Source organism: Sapajus apella, unplaced genomic scaffold (assembly GCF_009761245.1).
Source record: "Sapajus apella isolate SASKATOON/1434 unplaced genomic scaffold, GSC_monkey_1.0 scaffold95, whole genome shotgun sequence".
Lineage (NCBI taxonomy): Eukaryota > Metazoa > Chordata > Mammalia > Primates > Cebidae > Sapajus > Sapajus apella.
This window is the reverse complement of record NW_022437035.1, coordinates 8,176,622-8,195,129: the sequence shown is the minus strand read 5'-3', so window position 1 is coordinate 8,195,129 and position 18,508 is coordinate 8,176,622. Positions and strand designations below refer to the sequence as shown.

The following is an 18,508-nucleotide window of genomic DNA, read 5'->3' as shown; positions in this document are numbered from 1 at the left end:
AAAGAAAGAAAGAAAAGAAAAATAAATTAAAATTTTAAATTTAAAAAAATATGTTGTGCCCTAGGCACCTGTCTTGCTAACCTTAGGCCCAACCCTGCACCTCTGCCTCATATGAAAGAAAAGCAGCATCCCTCCCCCACCCAACGCTGCTCACAACAGAAACCTGGGTAGAGTTCCTTGCCCTCACCCTCAGACTCAGTCCTTCGGCAAATCCTGTCAACTCTACCTCCCAAATATATATTCACTGTGTCCCTCAATCTCACAACCACCACATAGGTCCCTGCCACTCAAGCTGTCTCTGGAGCAAACTGCTTTCCCACCTGTCCCACACAACGGCCGGGTAAGATTTTTTTTTTTATTTTTATCTTTTTGAGATGAAGTCTCAAAATGGGGTGCAGTGGCACCATCTCAGCTCACTACAGCCTCTGCCTCCCAGGTTCCAGCAATTCTTCTGCCTCAGTCTCCCAGGTAGCTGGGATTACAGGCATGCACCACCACATTTGGCTAATTTTTGCATTTTTAGAAGAGATGTGGTTTCATCATGTTGGTCAGGATGGTCTTGAACTCCTGACCTCAGGTCATCTGCTTTCCTCAGCCTCCCAAAGTGCTAGGATTACAGGTATGAGCCACCATGCCCAGCTGAGGCTTTTTAAATGCAAACAGAATTGTGTCTCCCTTGGCTCAAAACACATCCACAGGACTTCCCAGTGCTCAGAAAATGGAGGCCTTCAAGGTCCCTGCCACCCTGCCCACACCACCTTCATCTCAAATTCCTCTCCAGCCTCCTTTTCACTTCTGATACTTTCCATGCTCCCTTTGCACACGCTGTTCCCTCTGCCAAAGTGGCCTTCTCCCCCACTCTACCCTACGCCTTCATGAACTCCCCTCCACACAGAGGACTTCTGGACCCTCCTGCCCAAGCAGCTTTAGGTACCTTTTGTTAAACATGTCCCTCAAGCAGCTGGGCATGGTGGCTCATGCCTGTAATTCCAGCACTTTGGGAGGCCAAGGCAGGTGAATTACTTGAGGTCAAGGGTTCAAGACCAGCATGGCCAACACGGCGAAACCCTGTCTCTACTAAAAATACAAAAATTAGCTCAGCATGGTGGCTTATGACTGTAATCCCAGCTACTTGGTTGGGAGGCTGAAGTAGGAGAATCACTTGAACCCAGGAGGTGGAAGTTGCAGTGAGCCGATAACACACCACTGCACTACAGCCTGGGTGACAGAGAGAGACTCCGTAAAAAAAAAATAAAAAAGTCCCTCAAGTGCCTTCCCTTTTGAGCACCACACCCGGTCCATACCAAGGTGTGCATTTGGGTGACTATAGGATCATCCTCACCCCACCACACACACGACTGTGAGCTCCATTAGGACAGGGATCTGGGCTGTTTTGCTTGCTGTGGTATCCCCAGTAGTCCATACACAGAAAGAGCTGAATCAAAGCTTGATGAATGAGCCATAGCTGAGGGAAGAAGTTCAGGCACCTGACCTGATTATGGGCAGGGGGCCACATGCCCTGGTTTGCTTGGGAGGCCATGTTCACTTTGTCTTTCCCACCTAATCATAATGGTGCCCTGTTCACTCTCAAATGTCCCAATTTGGACATATGATCAGTGTAGTAATTGGAAAGGAAAAGGGGTTCGCCCTGAGCTTCTGCTCTTTCCCAGTTCCCACTTGCCCCAACAAGCACGAAGTTCAAAGCCTTTTCTTCTTACTCCTGAAATTTTTTGTTGTTGTTAATATTCTCTCTGCATTGCCCTCCACCTCCAGAAAAATATAAAAATTCTGTCTGCCCATTTCACTGCAGAAGTGTTCTCAAGGTTGCCATGGTGATCAGATGATGTCACTGCCCTGGAAACAGTTGCCTAGGAGATGTGTGATGTCACTTCCAGGAGATGATTCCCATGGTAACCATCTCGGTGGAATTGGGGGTTGGCCAGGAAATGGAAGAGGGCTGAAGGCGGATACAGAAAAGACAAATGTGAAGAGCGGAAGGAAAGGGGGAGGGGGAGGAATATAGGAAAAAAACCAGGAAGAGGAAGGGGACCATCCCAGAGCAGTTGAAAATAATATACAAATCACAAAATCTCAGAAATGGAAAGGTCCCCAGAGACCACTAAATGCAACAACTGTTGTATTGGACCGAGCGTAGAAAGTTAGCACCAAGACAAAAGTATGCCAGATTGCACGGTCATTTATTATGCCGGCGACCACAGAGGACTCACGTCTCTCCAACCTGTGGCGTCAAAAGGAGGGTGCCAAGACTTTTTATACCCGAAAAACCACCTTGGGAGTGGGGGTTAGGAGCGCGGATGGGAATGAAAAGGTTTCGGACATTCCAAGGGCTAGGGGATTCTGTGATTCACCTCCTGGGCGGAGACGAGGGCGGGGGTCTCCGGACATTCCAAGGTCCAGGGGATTCTGTAATTCACCTCCTGGGTGGAAATGAGGGCGGGGGTCTCCGGACATTCCAAGGGCCAGGGGACTTTTGTCATTCTGTTTGTTACTTCAGTGGTTTACAGAAGTCAAGATAAGCATTTGTTTACACACAGATCTTAGTTATCCTGGGCTGCTTATTTTAGTTATTACTAAATAACTAAAGCAAAGGCTAGCAATTCTGGCACAATATCACACAACCTCATTTTTACAGAGGCTGCTGAGAGGCCAGGACTTGTTCAAGGTCACACCACCAGTTGACAGGTGATGTGAGAACCAAGCCCAAGCCTGCATGACTCTCAGGTTTAGGTGGGGGAATAAAGGATTCCTTTCAGTCATTTCTTTTTAAAAATTCTGGCCTCTAATCAATGAGTTATTCATGAACTCATTACCCTGAGTTTGTGTGCTAGGCCTGGAGAGGAACGTGAGTGACATTCTCACAGCTACTTTATATCTTTTTATTGTATCTTCCCCACTGTTTTGTATCTCCCCACTCTAATGCTGGAGTGTTAGCCCTCTGAAGACAAGATCCGTGTCTGTGTAATTCACTAAGGTCTCTCCAGCCACCTGCCCAGCGTCTACCCCACAGCAGTTCTTCAATGTGTCTGTTGAATGAGAAGGTAGGATTTCATAGATAGAATTTGCATAGGGCAAGAGAAGAAAGCCAGACTGGAGAGTAACGGCTTGAGCAAAGATAAGAGAGCAGGCTGAACAAACTAGGTGCAGCTGGAGGGATTTCAACTGGTGGCGCTTTGATGTACCTCGAGTTATACTGTAACTGCACTACCTCACTTTTTTTTTTCTTCTTCTTTTGTTTAAAGGCGGGGTTTCACCATGTTGGTCAGGCTGGTCTTGAACTCCCAACCTCAGGTGATCCACTCGCCTTGGCCTCCAAAGTGCTTGGATTACAGGCGTGAGCCACCACGCCCGGCCAACTACCTCACTTTTTGAAGTGAAGGAGCTCCAAGGTTTAGGAGTAAGAACCACATTAAGGTCCAGATTGCCTGGAGATGCAGATGGGGCAGCAAAAAAGACCAATCCAGCTCAAAAGACAAATATAAAGAGGGTAACTGAGCAAAGTCTGGCTGGCAAGGAAGAAAGAGGTCTTATTAGGGAAGACCTGGAATGCCAGGCTTTCAGACCGTCTGAAGACAACACGGCATCATGAAAAGGATCTTGAAGCCCTGCACAAAGACACGGTCTGCCACTCCCCAGCTATGTGACCATAGAAAGTCTCTTTTCCTCTTTGAGCTGCTAAATTGGAGCTATGACCTAATTCACAAGATCATTAGCTTGAACTTCAAAATGTAGGCCAGGCGTAATGGCTTATGCCTGCCATCCCAGCACTTTGGGAGGCTGAGGCTGGACGATCACTTGAGGTCAAGAGTTTGAGACCAGCCTGGCCAACATGGTGAAACCCTGTCTCTGCTAAAAATACAAAAATTATCCGGGTGCGGTGGCGTGCACCTGTAGTCCCAGCTACTCAGAAGGCTGAGGCAGGAGAATAGACTGAACCCAGAAGGTGGAGGTTGCAGTGAGCCAAGAGTGTGAAACTGTACTCCAGCCTGGGCAACAGAGTGAAACTGTCTCAAAAATATAACAAAAATGTATATAAAGCTTCACTTAGCAGGGTGACTAGCCCACAATGACAGTCAGCAACTGTTATTTCTGTAAGGTGTGACCACACCGTGAAGGGCATGGCGAGCACCATGAACCGCACATACACCTCTGGAGGGCCTTTCAGAATTAGAAAACCTGAAATGACTGTAAGTTTGCTGAAAGAGGAAGAAATCATCAACCCCTGGGGCGCCTACTTAACTCTCAGACATTCTCTATTGTTTCTTATTCCAGCCTCAGTTGACAAGGTCTTTGGACTTTGTAACCAAGCTTGACCAACCTCATGACTCCACACCCTACGTGCCCCTCCCAGCTTGCAAACCTACAACCCCCTCCCAACTTGCAAAAAACCGCCAACTGTAACTTCTGTAACTTTCCACTGCCCACCCCAAACCTATAAAACCAGCTCCTGGCCGGGCACGGTGGCTCACACCTGTAATCCCAGCACTTTGGGAGGCCGAGGCAGGCAGATCACCTGAGGCCAGGAGTCCGAGACCAGCATGACCAACATGGAGAAAGCCCCGTCTCTACTAAAAGTACAAAAATTAGCCAGGCATGGTGGCACATGCCTGTAATCCCAGTTACTCGGGAGGCTGAGGCAGGAGGATCACTTGAACCGGGAGGCAGAGGTTGCGGTGAGCTGTAATCACACCATAGCACTCCAGCCTGGGCAACAACAGTGAAACTCCATCTCAAAAAAAAAAAAAAAAACTCCTATCCCACCACCCTCCGCCGACGCCCTTTTTGGCCTTAGCCCACCTGCACCCAGGTGAATAAACAGCCATGTTGCTCACACAAAGCCTGTTTGGGGGGTCTCTTCATTCAGAGCGCCCCTTTTAACAATTTCCCCTCCCCTTCCTGTTACAGAATGGCACAGGAGTAGAACTTTGGGAAATGAACTTGACAATAGATTCCTTCAGGTTTGTTTGTTGAGATGGAGCCTCGCTCTGTCATCAAGGCTGGAGTGCAGTGGTACGATTTCAGCTTACTGCAACCTCCGCCTCCCAGGTTCAAGTGATTCTCCTGGCCGGGCGCTGTGGCTCATGCCTGTAATCCCAGCTCTTAGGGAGGCAGAGGTGGGAGGATAGCTTGAGCCCAGGAGTTCGAGACCTGCCTGGGCAATAAAGCGAGACCCCATTCTCCACACACAAAAAAAGAAAAAAACAAACAAAAAAACAAGTGATTCTCCTGGCTCAGCCTCCAAGTAGCTGGGATTACAGGCACACACCACCATGCCCAACTAATTTTTTATTTTTGCTAGAGACCAGTTTTCACAACGTTGGCCAGGATGGTCTCGATCTCCTGACCTCATGATCCTCCCTCCTCTGCCTCCCAAAATGCTGGAATTACAAGTGTGAGCCACTGCGCCTGGCCTATTTGCTTGTTTTGAGAGGGTCTCCCTCTGTCACCCAGGCTGGAGTGCAGTGGTACGATCATGGCTCACTGCAGCCTCAATCTCCCAGGGCCAAGCAATCCTCCCACCTCAGTTTCCCAAATAGCTGGGACTACAGACATGTAACACAGCCAGCTAACTTTTTGTACTTTTAGTTTTACTATGTTGCCCAGGCTGGTCTCAAACTCCTGGACTAAAGCAATCCTCCCACCTCAGCCTCCCAAGGTGCTGGGATTACAGGTGTGAACCACCGCGCCAGGCCTGTTGTTTCTAGGACATTTTTTTTTTTTTTCTATTAAGTGGGGTTTCACCATGACTGCCAGGCTTGAACTCCTGACCTCAGGTGATCCACCCACCTCGGCCTCCTAAAGTGCTAGGATTACAGGCGTGAGCCACCGCGCCCGGCCTCTAGGACTCCTTTTGAGGAAAGAAACCCCTCTTTCCTGTCTCTTGTCTCACAGAAGGAGGAAGTAAAAGTTGAGGCACAGCAGGCATGAGGTCAATGGCCTGGAGATTAAAGATTAAAACCCCCACACACGCCCTTAAGATCTCAGGCAATCTTAAGGGTGGGGGCAATCTGCAGAAACGCCCTCTATTGTTCCCATTCAATCTTGCTCAAATCCCCAAGCTTACTTCATCACGACCCCCTCACATGTACTTTCTAAAATTGTAAATCCAAGACCCTTTCTCACATGTAATATATAGAGTTGTAAGCCTATATAAAGGCAGAGGTTTCCTTTGTTAAATGAGCTTCGCTGTTAGGCAACTATGCCACCTTGCTCCTGGCCGAATAAATCACTCCTTTCCCAGTTCGGTTGTTTTAGAGTTCTGTTTCTCTACGCTGCTCCTGCTTCACTTTAGTTGGGGATCAAAATGTCCATGGTGTAGTGGAAAGAACCTTAAATTAAGACAGCCCATTTCAATTTCAACCTTCCCTCTTACTATGTACCTTAAAAATATTAACATTCCTAACTTCCAAGACTGCTGTAAAGATTTAGAGACCATGCAGTTAAAGTGCCCAGAATGCAGTTGAGATTGCAATTTTTATCAGCCAGTCTAATAACTGGGTTTTATAATGAAAGATTTGTTAAGTCACACCCAGCTCTGAATCATAGTGTTTGTGCTTGCCTGATAGTTTTATCTCCTAAGATGAAGACCCTCTCAGTCTCTGGATGGCAGACAGACTCTAAGGGTGTATGGGAGGAAGGTATGGAGGGCCTGATGGCCCACATACAGCCTATTTAATCTTACAGAGCCAAGAAGGATCCTAGCTCCCTGATCCCAAATGATTCGAGAGGGCCAAGCATTTACCTAACAATAGCTTCATTATCAAGAATCCAACCCCGGGCCGGGCGCGGTGGCTCACGCCTGTAATCCCAGCACTTTGGGAGGCCAAGGCTGGTGGATCACGAGGTCAAGAGATCGAGACCATCCTGGTCAACACGGTGAAACCCCGTCTCTACTAAAAATACAAAAAATCAGCTGGGCATGGTGGCGCGTGCCCGTAATCCCAGCTACTCAGGAGGCTGAGGCAGGAGAATCGCCTGAACTCAGGAGGCGGAGGTTGCGGTGAGCCGAGATCGCACCATTGCACTCCAGCCTGGGTAACAAGAGCGAAACTCTGTCTCAAAAAAAAAAAAGAATTCTGCCCCTTCCACCAACTGAAAGAAATGGACTTTTGAGCAGAGTTTGAGGAGCTACTGGAAATCTGAAGCAATAGCCGCAATAAATTTAAGCATCCCTTTTCAAGTGTAATTTCTTCCATTCTAAGTGAAAACATTAAAAACACTGAAAGTGTTCTCAGGGTGGGATGTGTCTTACCCATTTTCTTTCTAGTCTCAACCCAAAGAGCATGGCAGTTAAGAGAACCATGGACAAGGATTCAGGGGATCTGAATCCTACTCCAGACACTGTCACTAATTTTGTCATTACCTGGAAAGCTATTTCTTTCCTTTGGATTTTTAATTTCTTGTGCTGTTAACATTGAGATGACCCCTTCTTAACTACCTGAGAAAGTTATCTTGACAAGTTTTAAAATGTTTTAAGTAGAATTGGGGAAGAAAAAAAAAACATGCAGCAGTGAAGATTTCCAGGCTTATGCCACATGTAATTTATAGCTTCCTCTTAGGTCCTCTCAAAGAGCCTCATTTATCGTTTATATGGCTACCTTCACATTTTTTTTTTTTTTTTTTTAGACAGTCTCACTCTGTAGTCCAGGCTGGAGTACAGTGGCACAATTTTGGCTCACTGCAGCCTCCACCTCCTGGGTTCAAGTGATTCTCCTGCCTCAACTTCCCTAGTAGCTGGGATTACAGAGGCGTGCCACCATGCCCAGCTAATTTTTCTTTTAGTAGAGACGAGGTTTCACCATGTTGGTCAGACTGGTGTCGAACTCCTAACCTCGAGATACACCCACCTCAGCCTCCCAAAGTGCTGGGATTACAGCCATGAGCCACTGGGCCCAGCCTATGTGGCTAATCTTAATCACGACATGTCCATGTTCCCTATACCTCATTCACAAAGAAGGTGACTTACACACCAATAAATTATATAATCCAAACCCTACACTTAAAAACTGAGGGACCTGAACCTCAAAGGTGGCATGTCTTGCCAAGTTTCCCCAGACCCACCCCCACAAAGAGGGCCGTTAAAATTCTGAATAAATCTTGGGTGGAAGCTGATCTCTGTAGCTTACCAGCTGTATAAATTCTAGAGGTCCACAACCTTTGCACTTCAGCTTCCTCATCTGTAAAGTGGGACAAACCTTTCAGAAGACACCTGTGAAATATAAATGTGAATGCTTTAGCAACTGCAAAGGACATTTCAAATGTAAGTGTCACAAATGAAGAGGGTGTGGACCATGCCTGTAATCCCAGCACTTTGGGAGGCTGAGATGGGAGGATCACCTGAGTACAGGAGTTTAAGACCAGCCTGGCTGACATGGTAAAACCCCATCTCCACAAAAATACCAAAATTAGCCAGGCATGATGGCAGGTGCCTGTAATCCCAGTTACTGGGGAGGCTAAGGCAGGAGAATCACTTGAACCTGGAAAGTGGGAGGTTACAGTGAGTCAAGATCGTGCCATTGCACTCCAGCCTGGGTGACAGAGTGACACTCCATCTCAAACAAAAAATGTTAAGAGCAACTTTTCTGAGACAGGGTCTTGCTGTCTCCCAGGCTGGAGTGCAATGGCACAATCACAGCTCACCGTAGCCTCGACCTCCTGGGATCCATCCTCCCAAGCAGCTGGGACTACAGGTGCATGCCACCATGACCCGGCAATCTTGTCTATATGCTTATTAAAACCAAGTGTTTTAGCCATATAAAGCTTAACTTTCAAATACCTGACCTAGTAACTGAAGTGCAACTCAATAACCATTTTATCTTAAAATTAGGTCACTTGAAACACGCTTCCTGAGCAGTATTCACTGGCACATTATGGGTGTGGGACTCTACTTCAGAATGAGAAAATAGGTTAAACTTGCATGCTTACAAGTCATGTGCTCCACAATATAAATTCAAGGACAGAGATTGTGTCACGGCCCTTTTCATCAGTCTAATGTCAAACTTTAGTCAGTATTTAAGACAACGCAGTGGCTCATACCTGTAATCTCAAGCACTTTGGGAGGCCAAGGTGGGCGGATCACATGAGGTCAAAGGTTTGAGACCAGCCTGGCCAACATGCAAAACCCCACCTCTACTAAAAATACAAAAATTAGGCTGAGCACGGTGGCTCAAGCTTGTAATCCCAGCTACTCAGGAGGCTGATGCAGGAGAATCAATTGAACCCGGGAGCCAAGACCACACCACTGCACTCCAGCCTGGGAAACAGAGCAACACATGGTCTCAAAAAAAAATTTAGGCCAGGCGCAGTGGCTCACGCGTGTAATCCCAGCACTTTGGGAGGCCAAGGCAGGTGGATTACCTGATGTCAGGAGTTCAAGACCAGCCTGGCCAACATGGTGAAACCCTGTCTTAAAAAAAAAAAAAAACCCACAACTTGTGACTGGTTACGCAATTCCTCGAGAGGGGAAAAATCAAGACCATACATAGAGACAATATCCCCAAAGCAGCATTTATTTACCCATTGAATTCCAAAACATTTATTTTAGAAGTCTGGCATTTCATAATCACCCATCTTGATTGACATGGGCTGACACACATGGCGCTGTCAGGATACACAAGGACAATAGCCAAAGAGTTACAAAAAATAAATCCATGATTCTTAAACAATTACAACCAAAAAAAAAAGTTACAAGTATCAAAACTTTTAGATGCATTGCATTGAAAAGAAGGTTTGTGCACATCATAATTTAAAGAGGCAAAAACAAGGCGCTACTGAAACCTCACGTTAAACAGTTTATTATAAAGCTGATGGAAAGGAGCAAGTTGTCTCTCTGTATCAGCTTCCCTTAACAGTTTTCCATTAGTTGAAGAAAGAGGTGGGAGGGGTGAATTCATTTTTGCATGCACAAGATGTACTGCTTAACGAAACACTATCAGCTTGTTTTAAATGGATCTTTTAAATATCAACTGTAGCCTGTGTTGGCTAATTCTTTCTAATCTCCCCCATTACTTTCGCCTGGATTTCCCATAGACCAACAGGCATAGTGAAATGCCTCATCAGAATACACTTCTCTGCACAATTCAAAAAGGGAGCTCCTGTGGGCTCAAAGCAACCATCAGTCCAGCAATGCCCATGATTTATCTGAAATTGCTTCCCAAGAGACAGGGGTGCAGATCTGAGTAGCTGTGCTGCCAATACAGATAGGTTTAGCACTAGATATTTAGTGATTGTGGCAAGGAAGAATCAGTGATGATGGGGGTGGTCGGTGAAGGAAGGGCCAGGGGACCTGAAGGATCTTCAGTTGCCTTCTCCTGCTTCTTCATCCTGCTGGTCGCTCGTCCAGAGGGTGAGATTGTCTCGCAGCAACTGCATGATGAGCGTGGAGTCCTTATAGGAATCCTCATTTAGTGTGTCCAGCTCAGCTATGGCGTCATCGAAGGCTTGTTTGGCTAAGAGGCAGGCTTGCTCCGGTGCATTCTGGATCTCATAGTAGAACACAGAGAAGTTGAGGGCCAGGCCCAGCCGAATGGGGTGCGTGGGCTGCATCTGCTCTTTGCTGATTTCAAAGGCTTCCTTGTAGGCAGCTTCGGAAGCTTCGACCACACTGTTTTTCTTCTCCCCAGAAGCGACCTCTGCTAAGTAGCGGTAGTAATCACCTTTCATTTTCAGGTAAAACACCTTGCTCTCATACTGGAAATCATTGCAGTTCTTGATCAGGAACTTGTCAAGCAGAGACAGAACATCATTACAAACTGTCTCCAGCTCCTTCTCAATCTTCTCCCGGTAAGCTTTAACTTTCTCCAATTTCTTTTCATTTCCATCAGCCATGGTTTTCTGCTCAATGCTGCTAATGACCCTCCAGGAAGATCGCCTGGCACCAACTACATTCTTGTAAGCCACAGAGAGGAGATTTCGATCTTCATTGGAGAGAGGTTCATTTAGCTCTGTCACCTGCAAAACCCCAAAAAGATAAACATTGAGAATAAAGTCTGAAAATCTTGGAAAGCAGCCTTGCCTTCAACAAAATCAACAATCCTTCTCAAGAACAAGATTATGAACAAGTCAGTCACTCTGGAGAATAAAAACCACTCATGGACAAAAGCAATATAGACATGAATCCTATGTGAAGAAAGATTGTAGTCTAACAAAAGAGATAAATACTTGGAACCCAAAACAAAATCATAGGGACTTGAGAAATTCATAATTCAGGTCTTATAAGATGTTGTTTTCATCTTGGTAGACGAATGGGACTAAGTGTAATTATGAAAAGGTTGTGCAGCAGCAGTACACAATGGTGAAGATGAAAACGTTGAGCTTCTGCTATTCTACAAAAGATACTCTGAACAGGCTGGGCATGGTGGCTCATGCCTGTAATCCCAGCACTTTGGGAGGCCAAGGCGGGCGGATCATGAGGTCAAGAGATCGATCCTGGCCATCCTGGCCAACATGGTGAAACCTCTCTACTAAAAATACAAAAATTAGCAGAGCGTGGTGGCACACGCCTGTAGTCCCAGCTACTTGGGAGTCTGAGGCAGGTGAAACGCTTGAACCCGGGAGATGGAGGTTACAGTGAGCCGAGATCACGCCACTGCACTCCAGCCCAGCGACAGAGCGAGAGTGTGTGTCTAAAAAAAAAAAAAAAAAAGATATTCTGAACAGTAAGATCGTGCAATCCCTTTGTCAAATGTTCAAAGATGACAGACTAGAAGTGTTCCAGACTCTACTTCCAGCTTTACGCTCTGGAAAGAACTACTCCTCAAATATACATTAATAGATGGTGGGGCTTCACAGATCGGGTCAAACATCACACAGATCCAATGGCCAGAGCTTTGCCCTGTGCGGCTACATATGGAACCCTAATTGATACTCCCAGTCCTCTCCCAAACCAAAATGAAGAATAATTCATTAGTGACACGCAAGTGCCCCCAGACCCTGGTGAAAGGAAGCACAGCTACTCAGCAGCAAGTTGTACTGTCCTACCTCACAGGAAACTCTGGTCCTCAAAGATGGAAGCATCAATTATTATAAGTGGAAGAGTTAAATTTCACAAGCTTTAACTTCCTTTAGTTCTCCATGATGCCAACCACAAGTGAACTAGCTATGCGGTTAGAAGGAAGAACATCATTAGATTTGCTATGGGCTGAACTGTCCCCCCCACCAAAAGATCCCAGGTACCTGTGAATGTGACCTTATTCGGAAACAGGGTCTTTGCAGATAATATAATAAGTTAAGACAAGTCATACTGGGTACTAGGGTGTGCCCTAAATGCAATTACAGGTGTCCTTATAAGGATGGTGAGATTTGGACACAAACACACACGTAGGAAGAATGCCATGTGACAATGGAGGCAAAGACTGGAATGATGCATCTACAAGCCAAGGAACACCAAGGGTTGCCAGCAGCCACCAGAAGCTGGGAGAGAAGCTAGGCAGGATTCTTCCCTAGAGCCTCCAGAGGGAGTGTGGCCTGCCTGTGCCTCACTTCTGGGCTCCAGAACTACCAAGAGAATAAATTTATTATTTTAAGCTATTCAGTTTGTCATACTAGGTTCAGCAACCACTAGGAAACTAACAGAGTTAGTATCAGAAAATCCTGGTCTTGCCCAAGCAAAGAAACTGACTTGCTAAACTGACCCAGGTCATTAAGCCCTTAAAACATCGTGTGTCATCTATAAAGTAGAGGGATTCCTTAATATGATCTACTGGTAAAAGTCTTTAATTTTAACAACGAAAAAAAGAAAGCAAAGCACTTAGGAAACCACAAAACACTACAAAAAAGGTATTTCCTACAGCAAATCTGTAAGGACAGAACCTCCAATGGAGGGAAAAAGCCTAGTTCAATGGGGAAAGATCAACAGCATATACAAACAGACACACTTAAAACAGATTGAGGCCAGGCGCAGTGGCTCATGCCTGTAATCCTTGCACTTTGGGAGGCCGAGGTGGGTGGATCACCTGAGGTCAGGAGTTCAAGACTAGCCTGGCCATCATGGTGAAACCCTATCTTTAAAAACAAAAACAAAAACATAGACTGAGAAGACTGAGCAATGGAGAATCAGAAATCCTGACCAATGATGGTTTATTTGGGGAATTAGTGGTTCAAGAACATAAGCAGCAAGTGTAATCATTATTACATGTAAAAATCAGAAAACTTGTGCCAAGTATCTGAGTCCTCTCTACCCCTAAGCCCCAGACAAAATAAAAATACCAGCTCACTCTTAATTTCTCCATTTCCCTGTCCCCAGGACCCCTACTCTTCTGCTATAAACCCTTAACACAGGATTAATTCTCTCCTTTGCCTACCCATCAACCAAACCCCACTTCTTTCTTCAGTGTGGTCTTTGGCCAACAGCTATCCTGACCATTCCCCAGGGGGGCTGCCTCCACTTTGGTCAAGCCAAGGTTCTCATTATTCATCCTCACATATTCATTAGTAGTCTCCATACCCCTCACTGTGATCTGCCCCTGTCTACCATGAATCTAAAATCCATGCTCCTCTTAAATCCAGTTGAACACCTATAACCCCACTAGTTTCCTCCTCCAGTAAGTGCCTTTAAACACTTACATACATTTTCTTATGGGAAATAGACTTTGTAAATATTTAATAACTTAGTCTTTTTTTCCACATCAGAGGGTCATGGGCCTACATTGTAACAAGGTTTGAGGGTGGCACATCTCACACATGCATGTCAAAACCCAATCATCACACTTATGAACTACAAAAGGATGAATAACTACTTAGTCTTTTAAGGGAGCAACACTTCTAAATCAAAATACCATCCCAAACATTCTGATAAATTAAAGAATGCTTGAATCCTCTAGAATGATTTGCTTTTCTAGAGCAATATTCAATAAAACAAAGCACGAGGCAACAACAGAATTTGGAGAGCTCCTCTGATCCTGTAGTAATTAAATCCAACTAAGGCCATTTGGCAGTAAAATGCAAATAATATCCATAAGGAGTCACAATATACTTCCTCCTGTGACTAATGAAGCTGCTTCTGTTAAACTGGCAAAGATACACCAAGGTACCTTCCCAGAGTATAACATTTAAAAGACAGTGCTGGGCCGGGCGCGGTGGCTCAAGCCTGTAATCCCAGCACTTTGAGAGGCCGAGGCGGGTGGATCACGAGGTCAAGAGATCGAGGCCATCCTGGTCAACATGGTGAAACCCCGTCTCTACTAAAAATACAAAAAATCAGCTGGGCATGGTGGTTCGTGCCTGTAATCCCAGCTACTCAGGAGGCTGAGGCAGGAGAATTGCCTGAACACAGGAGGCGGAGGTTGCGGTGAGCCGAGATCGCGCCATTGCACTCTAGCCTGGGTAACATGAGTGAAACTCCGTCTCAAAAAAAAAAAAAAAAGACAGTGCTTATCTGAAATATATATATAATATAGTGTGCTTGCATAACACAAAAGGCAGTATATTTTTTATTATTATTAAGATGGGGTTTCCCCCATGATGGCCAGGCTGGTCTTGAACTCCTGACCTCAGGTGATCCACCCACCTTGGCTTCCCAAAGTGCTAGGATTACAGGTGTGAGCCACCGTGCCCAGCAAGGCAGTATAATTATTAATCCCAAGACATCTAGAGTTTAGTCTGAGCTAGCTATGTGACCTTAAACAAATCACAACCTTTTTGGACATCAAAGGTAAAATAAGGAGGATTAGCCTAAATGATCTCCAAGCTTCCTTCGGCTCCAACATTCCATGATTTCATTTTTCCTGTGCATCAATAAAAGGTGTGGCAAGGTGTGATGAAGTTGATCCTAGGTAATGTGAACCTTGGGGTGTATCTGCAAGCATATTCTTTCTCCATCAGGAATAAACTGCCAAAAAAGGATACTGGGCAGTATTTACGATGACACCTTCACAACAAAAATAATTTACTGGGAGTATTAGTGTTTATGTAACAATCATCTGGTTGTCTGTCAGTCTGAATGAATCACTATCAGCATTATCACCATTAGCTGAGGGTGACTACCATATCTCACCAAGTAAATGTTGTTCCTAGTAATCTAGCCAGAGTCTAACTAGGAAATAACTAGATACATTTTTTTTTTTTTTTTTAAGATGGGGTTTCACCATGATGGCCAGGCTGGTCTTGAACTGCTGACCTCAGGTGATCCACCCACCTCAGCCTCCCAAAGTGCTAGGACTATAGGCGTAAGCCACCGTGCCCAGCTAACTGGGTATATTTAAATACCATATTTTTTAATATTCCTGGGTCATAATTCAGTTAACAAAAGAAACTTAAGAAATGAAGATGGTTTGCTACTTGATTAGATAACTAAAGACAACTGAGTTTTTCCCATATTGGAAAACTATAGACCCATGTAAAATCAAATAGTCCATTAAAACAAAAAGATTTATAGCCAATCTTGATGGATGATACTTAGCACCAGTTCCCAACACTTCAAATACCAAAATACAGGAGCCAGGAGAACTAATAAAAAGTTAAGTCATAAACTATACTAAGAGAGGCAAACATTGGGAGGCAACACAGCATAATAAATGTACTCCGGGTCCCAACCATGCCACCTAAGATCATCTTTACCATCTAATGAGATGAGATTTATTGCATCTCTACAATCACAGGTTTTCAAATTGTTTCTAATTAGGAACCTGAAGCAGAAACAAGACATTGAATGTTAGAGACAGACCTAAACAATAGTTTTCAGCCTTCTTTCCACTCTAACACCAAGATTACAACAGTCATTTCTGCCCCATATGGCACCTGCCCTCAGTGTAGCCACACTGGGTACTGAGTCTTCACCTAGCTATAAACCAGGGGTTTCGCCACCTCTATTCACAGCCTCTCTGCTTTCTAGATGTCCTGCCTGCCTTCCTGCCATCTGTAATACCACTTATACCCTTTCTGAATGACAACCTTAAACTGATGAGAAGAGCCATTTCCATGTACAAAGGTCCTCCTCTCCATTTCTTTTAAGCACTGGACTCCCTGTCAGCCAGTTTTACTGACATCCTGACCCAACAGCCTTTAGCTACATCTACTCCCCTGCCCAAGGCACTCACTTCACATCTCTGCTCCAGGACTATCCAACATTACTAAATGTCAAAAATGACCTGGCCTGCTGATTATTCACTTATTTTCCTAGGACACTATTCGTTTACCCAAAAATCTCTAAGGGCCTCCTCCCACTACTCACAAGGCAATAAACTATGTGTGTGTGAGTAAAAATAGATCCACTGCCAAAAATAGCACAGGGACTATTTAGGAAAATTTAAAGTTCTTAATCTGGGAAACATCCAACATCAAAAGTAACAATGAGCAAACAAAAATGCCACCCCTGAGCTGCCAGGCCATAGCTGCTTAAGTTAGGGGTAATGTTATTTCACTTGAATATGGTGACATCCTTCACAGCTACACACATGCTATAGGCTCATCCTTTATAGTTACCCACACCTACATGCTATCAACCAGCTTGCTTTTGATATGAGTAAGAAAAGTAAATGATTCTCATGATTAAGTAAACATAACCACATCATAAAACCTTTAAACTTCTTTGGCAGAAGGGGGTGTGTGTGTGTGTGTGTGTGTGTGTGTGTGTGTGTAAAAGTGAGCTTGAGGGGCCAGGTGCAATGGCTCACACCTGTACTCCCATCACTTTAGGAGGCCAAGGCAGGTGGATCACTTGAGGCCAGGGAGTATACCCAGTCAACAGAGAAACCCTCTCTCCCCTAAAAATACAAAAATTAGCCAGACATGGTGGTGTGTGCCTGTAATCCCAGCTACTTGGGTGGCTAAGACATAACAATCACTGGAACCTGGGAGGTGGAGGTTGCGGTGAGTCAAGTTTGTGCCACTGCACTCTAGCCTGGGTGACAGGGCAAGACTGTCTTCCCCCCTCCAAAAAAATGTGAGCTAGAGGAATAAGAGCTTGCCGAGCTCTTTCCCAAGTTAATGCTTAGGAAGTAAGGATCCTGCCTGGCCTATCCCCAAGCTGGCAAGGCATCCATCAACAGACAAATTCCTACAGGCCACTGTGGAAGAACATCCCAGCCAGGGTCAGGCTGAACACCGTATCCTCACCAGGATGAGGCTGCAATTCCGTAAGGCCACAAATAGGCTAAGCTTCAAGCTCTGGCCAGGCGCGGTGGCTCACGCCTGTAATCCTAGCACTTTGGGAGGCCGAGGTAGGTGGATCACCTGAGGTCAGGAGTTCAAGACCAGTCTGGCCATCACGGTGAAACCCCATCTTATAAAAAATAAAAATGAGAGGCCGGGCGCGGTGGCTCACGCCTGTAATCCCAGCACTTTGGGAGGCCGAGGCGGGTGGATCACGAGGTCAAGAGATCGAGACCATCCTGGTCAAAATGGTGAAACCCCGTCTCTACTAAAAAATACAAAAATTCAGCTGGGCATGGTGGTGTGTGCCTGTAATCCCAGCTACTCAGGAGGCTGAGGCAGGAGAATTGCCTGAACCCAGGAGGCGGAGGTTGTGGTGAGCCGAGATCGCGCCATTGCACTCCAGCCTGGGTAACAAGGGTGAAACTCCGTCTCAAAAAAAATAAATAAAATAAAAATGAAAAATAATAAACTTCAAGCTCAGAGCAGGCAAGTTCAGGTCATATGCTAAATTTTAGTGAAATAAAACAGTTATCCTTGAATAGTCAAGAGACGTCTGCTTTGCTTTTTATGTAATTGAACATTTTTATAGGGATTGGCAAGGATTAATACATGCCCATCTGAATGGCATTACTGCATGCTACTGTCCCTAGAGGCACCAGAATCGAAGGCTTCAGAAGCTGTGCCAGGTTCGGATCACTGGAAGTGACAACACTCACCACTGCAGAAGGGAGTAGGGGTGGGGGGTGAGGGTGGGAGTAGGGGTGGGAGGAGCACCAAAATGCTGGGGCAGAAGACAAGCTGCCTCCACTCGGACACTAGGAGAAACCTTACCAGCAACCTAGACAGAAATTCTGGGGCCTGCATAAAAACGTACTAAAGGATACGGGGAGAAAAAATATACACTAAAGGCAATATGGAGAAACAACTCCAAGAATATAAAAGAATTTCTTCCAAAACCTAAAATGCAATTAAAAAAAAAATTTCTTTTTTTTTTTTTTTTTGAGAGGGAGGCTCGCTCTTGTTACCCAGGCTGGAGTGCAATGGCGCGATCTCGGCTCACCACAACCTCCGCCTCCTGGGTTCAGGCAATTCTCTTGCCTCAGCCTCCTGAGCAGCTGGGATTACAGGCACGTGCCACCATGCCCAGCTAATTTTTTGTATTTTTAGTAGAGACGGGGTTTCACCATGTTGACCAGGATGGTCTTGATCTCTTGACCTCGTGATCCACCCGCCTCGGCCTCCCAAAGTGCTGGGATTACAGGCTTGAGCCACCACGCCCAGCCACTAAAAAAAAAATTTCTTAAAATACCCGATAAAATATAACATAGTCCTGCACTTAACTCATAGGAGAAATTTAAATTCAATTAATGCTTTGTTAAGCCAAAAAAAAAAAAAAAAA

The 18,508-nt window shown here is 45.4% G+C and overlaps 1 protein-coding gene and 1 non-coding gene across 2 annotated transcripts; both read right to left on the bottom strand.

The window, feature by feature from the left end:
• Nucleotides 1-9,504: 9,504 nt before the first annotated feature.
• YWHAH (tyrosine 3-monooxygenase/tryptophan 5-monooxygenase activation protein eta) lies at nt 9,505-11,421 on the bottom strand. Its single transcript, XM_032256933.1, has one exon. The coding sequence runs from the start codon at nt 10,843-10,845 to the stop codon at nt 10,315-10,317; it is 531 nt and encodes a 176-aa protein (XP_032112824.1). The 5' UTR covers nt 10,846-11,421; the 3' UTR covers nt 9,505-10,314.
• Nucleotides 11,422-13,641: 2,220 nt separating this feature from the next.
• LOC116535680 lies at nt 13,642-13,744 on the bottom strand. Its single transcript, XR_004262322.1, has one exon. It is a non-coding gene; the product is annotated as a small nucleolar RNA U13 (small nucleolar RNA).
• Between the last annotated feature and the right edge of the window lie 4,764 nt (nt 13,745-18,508).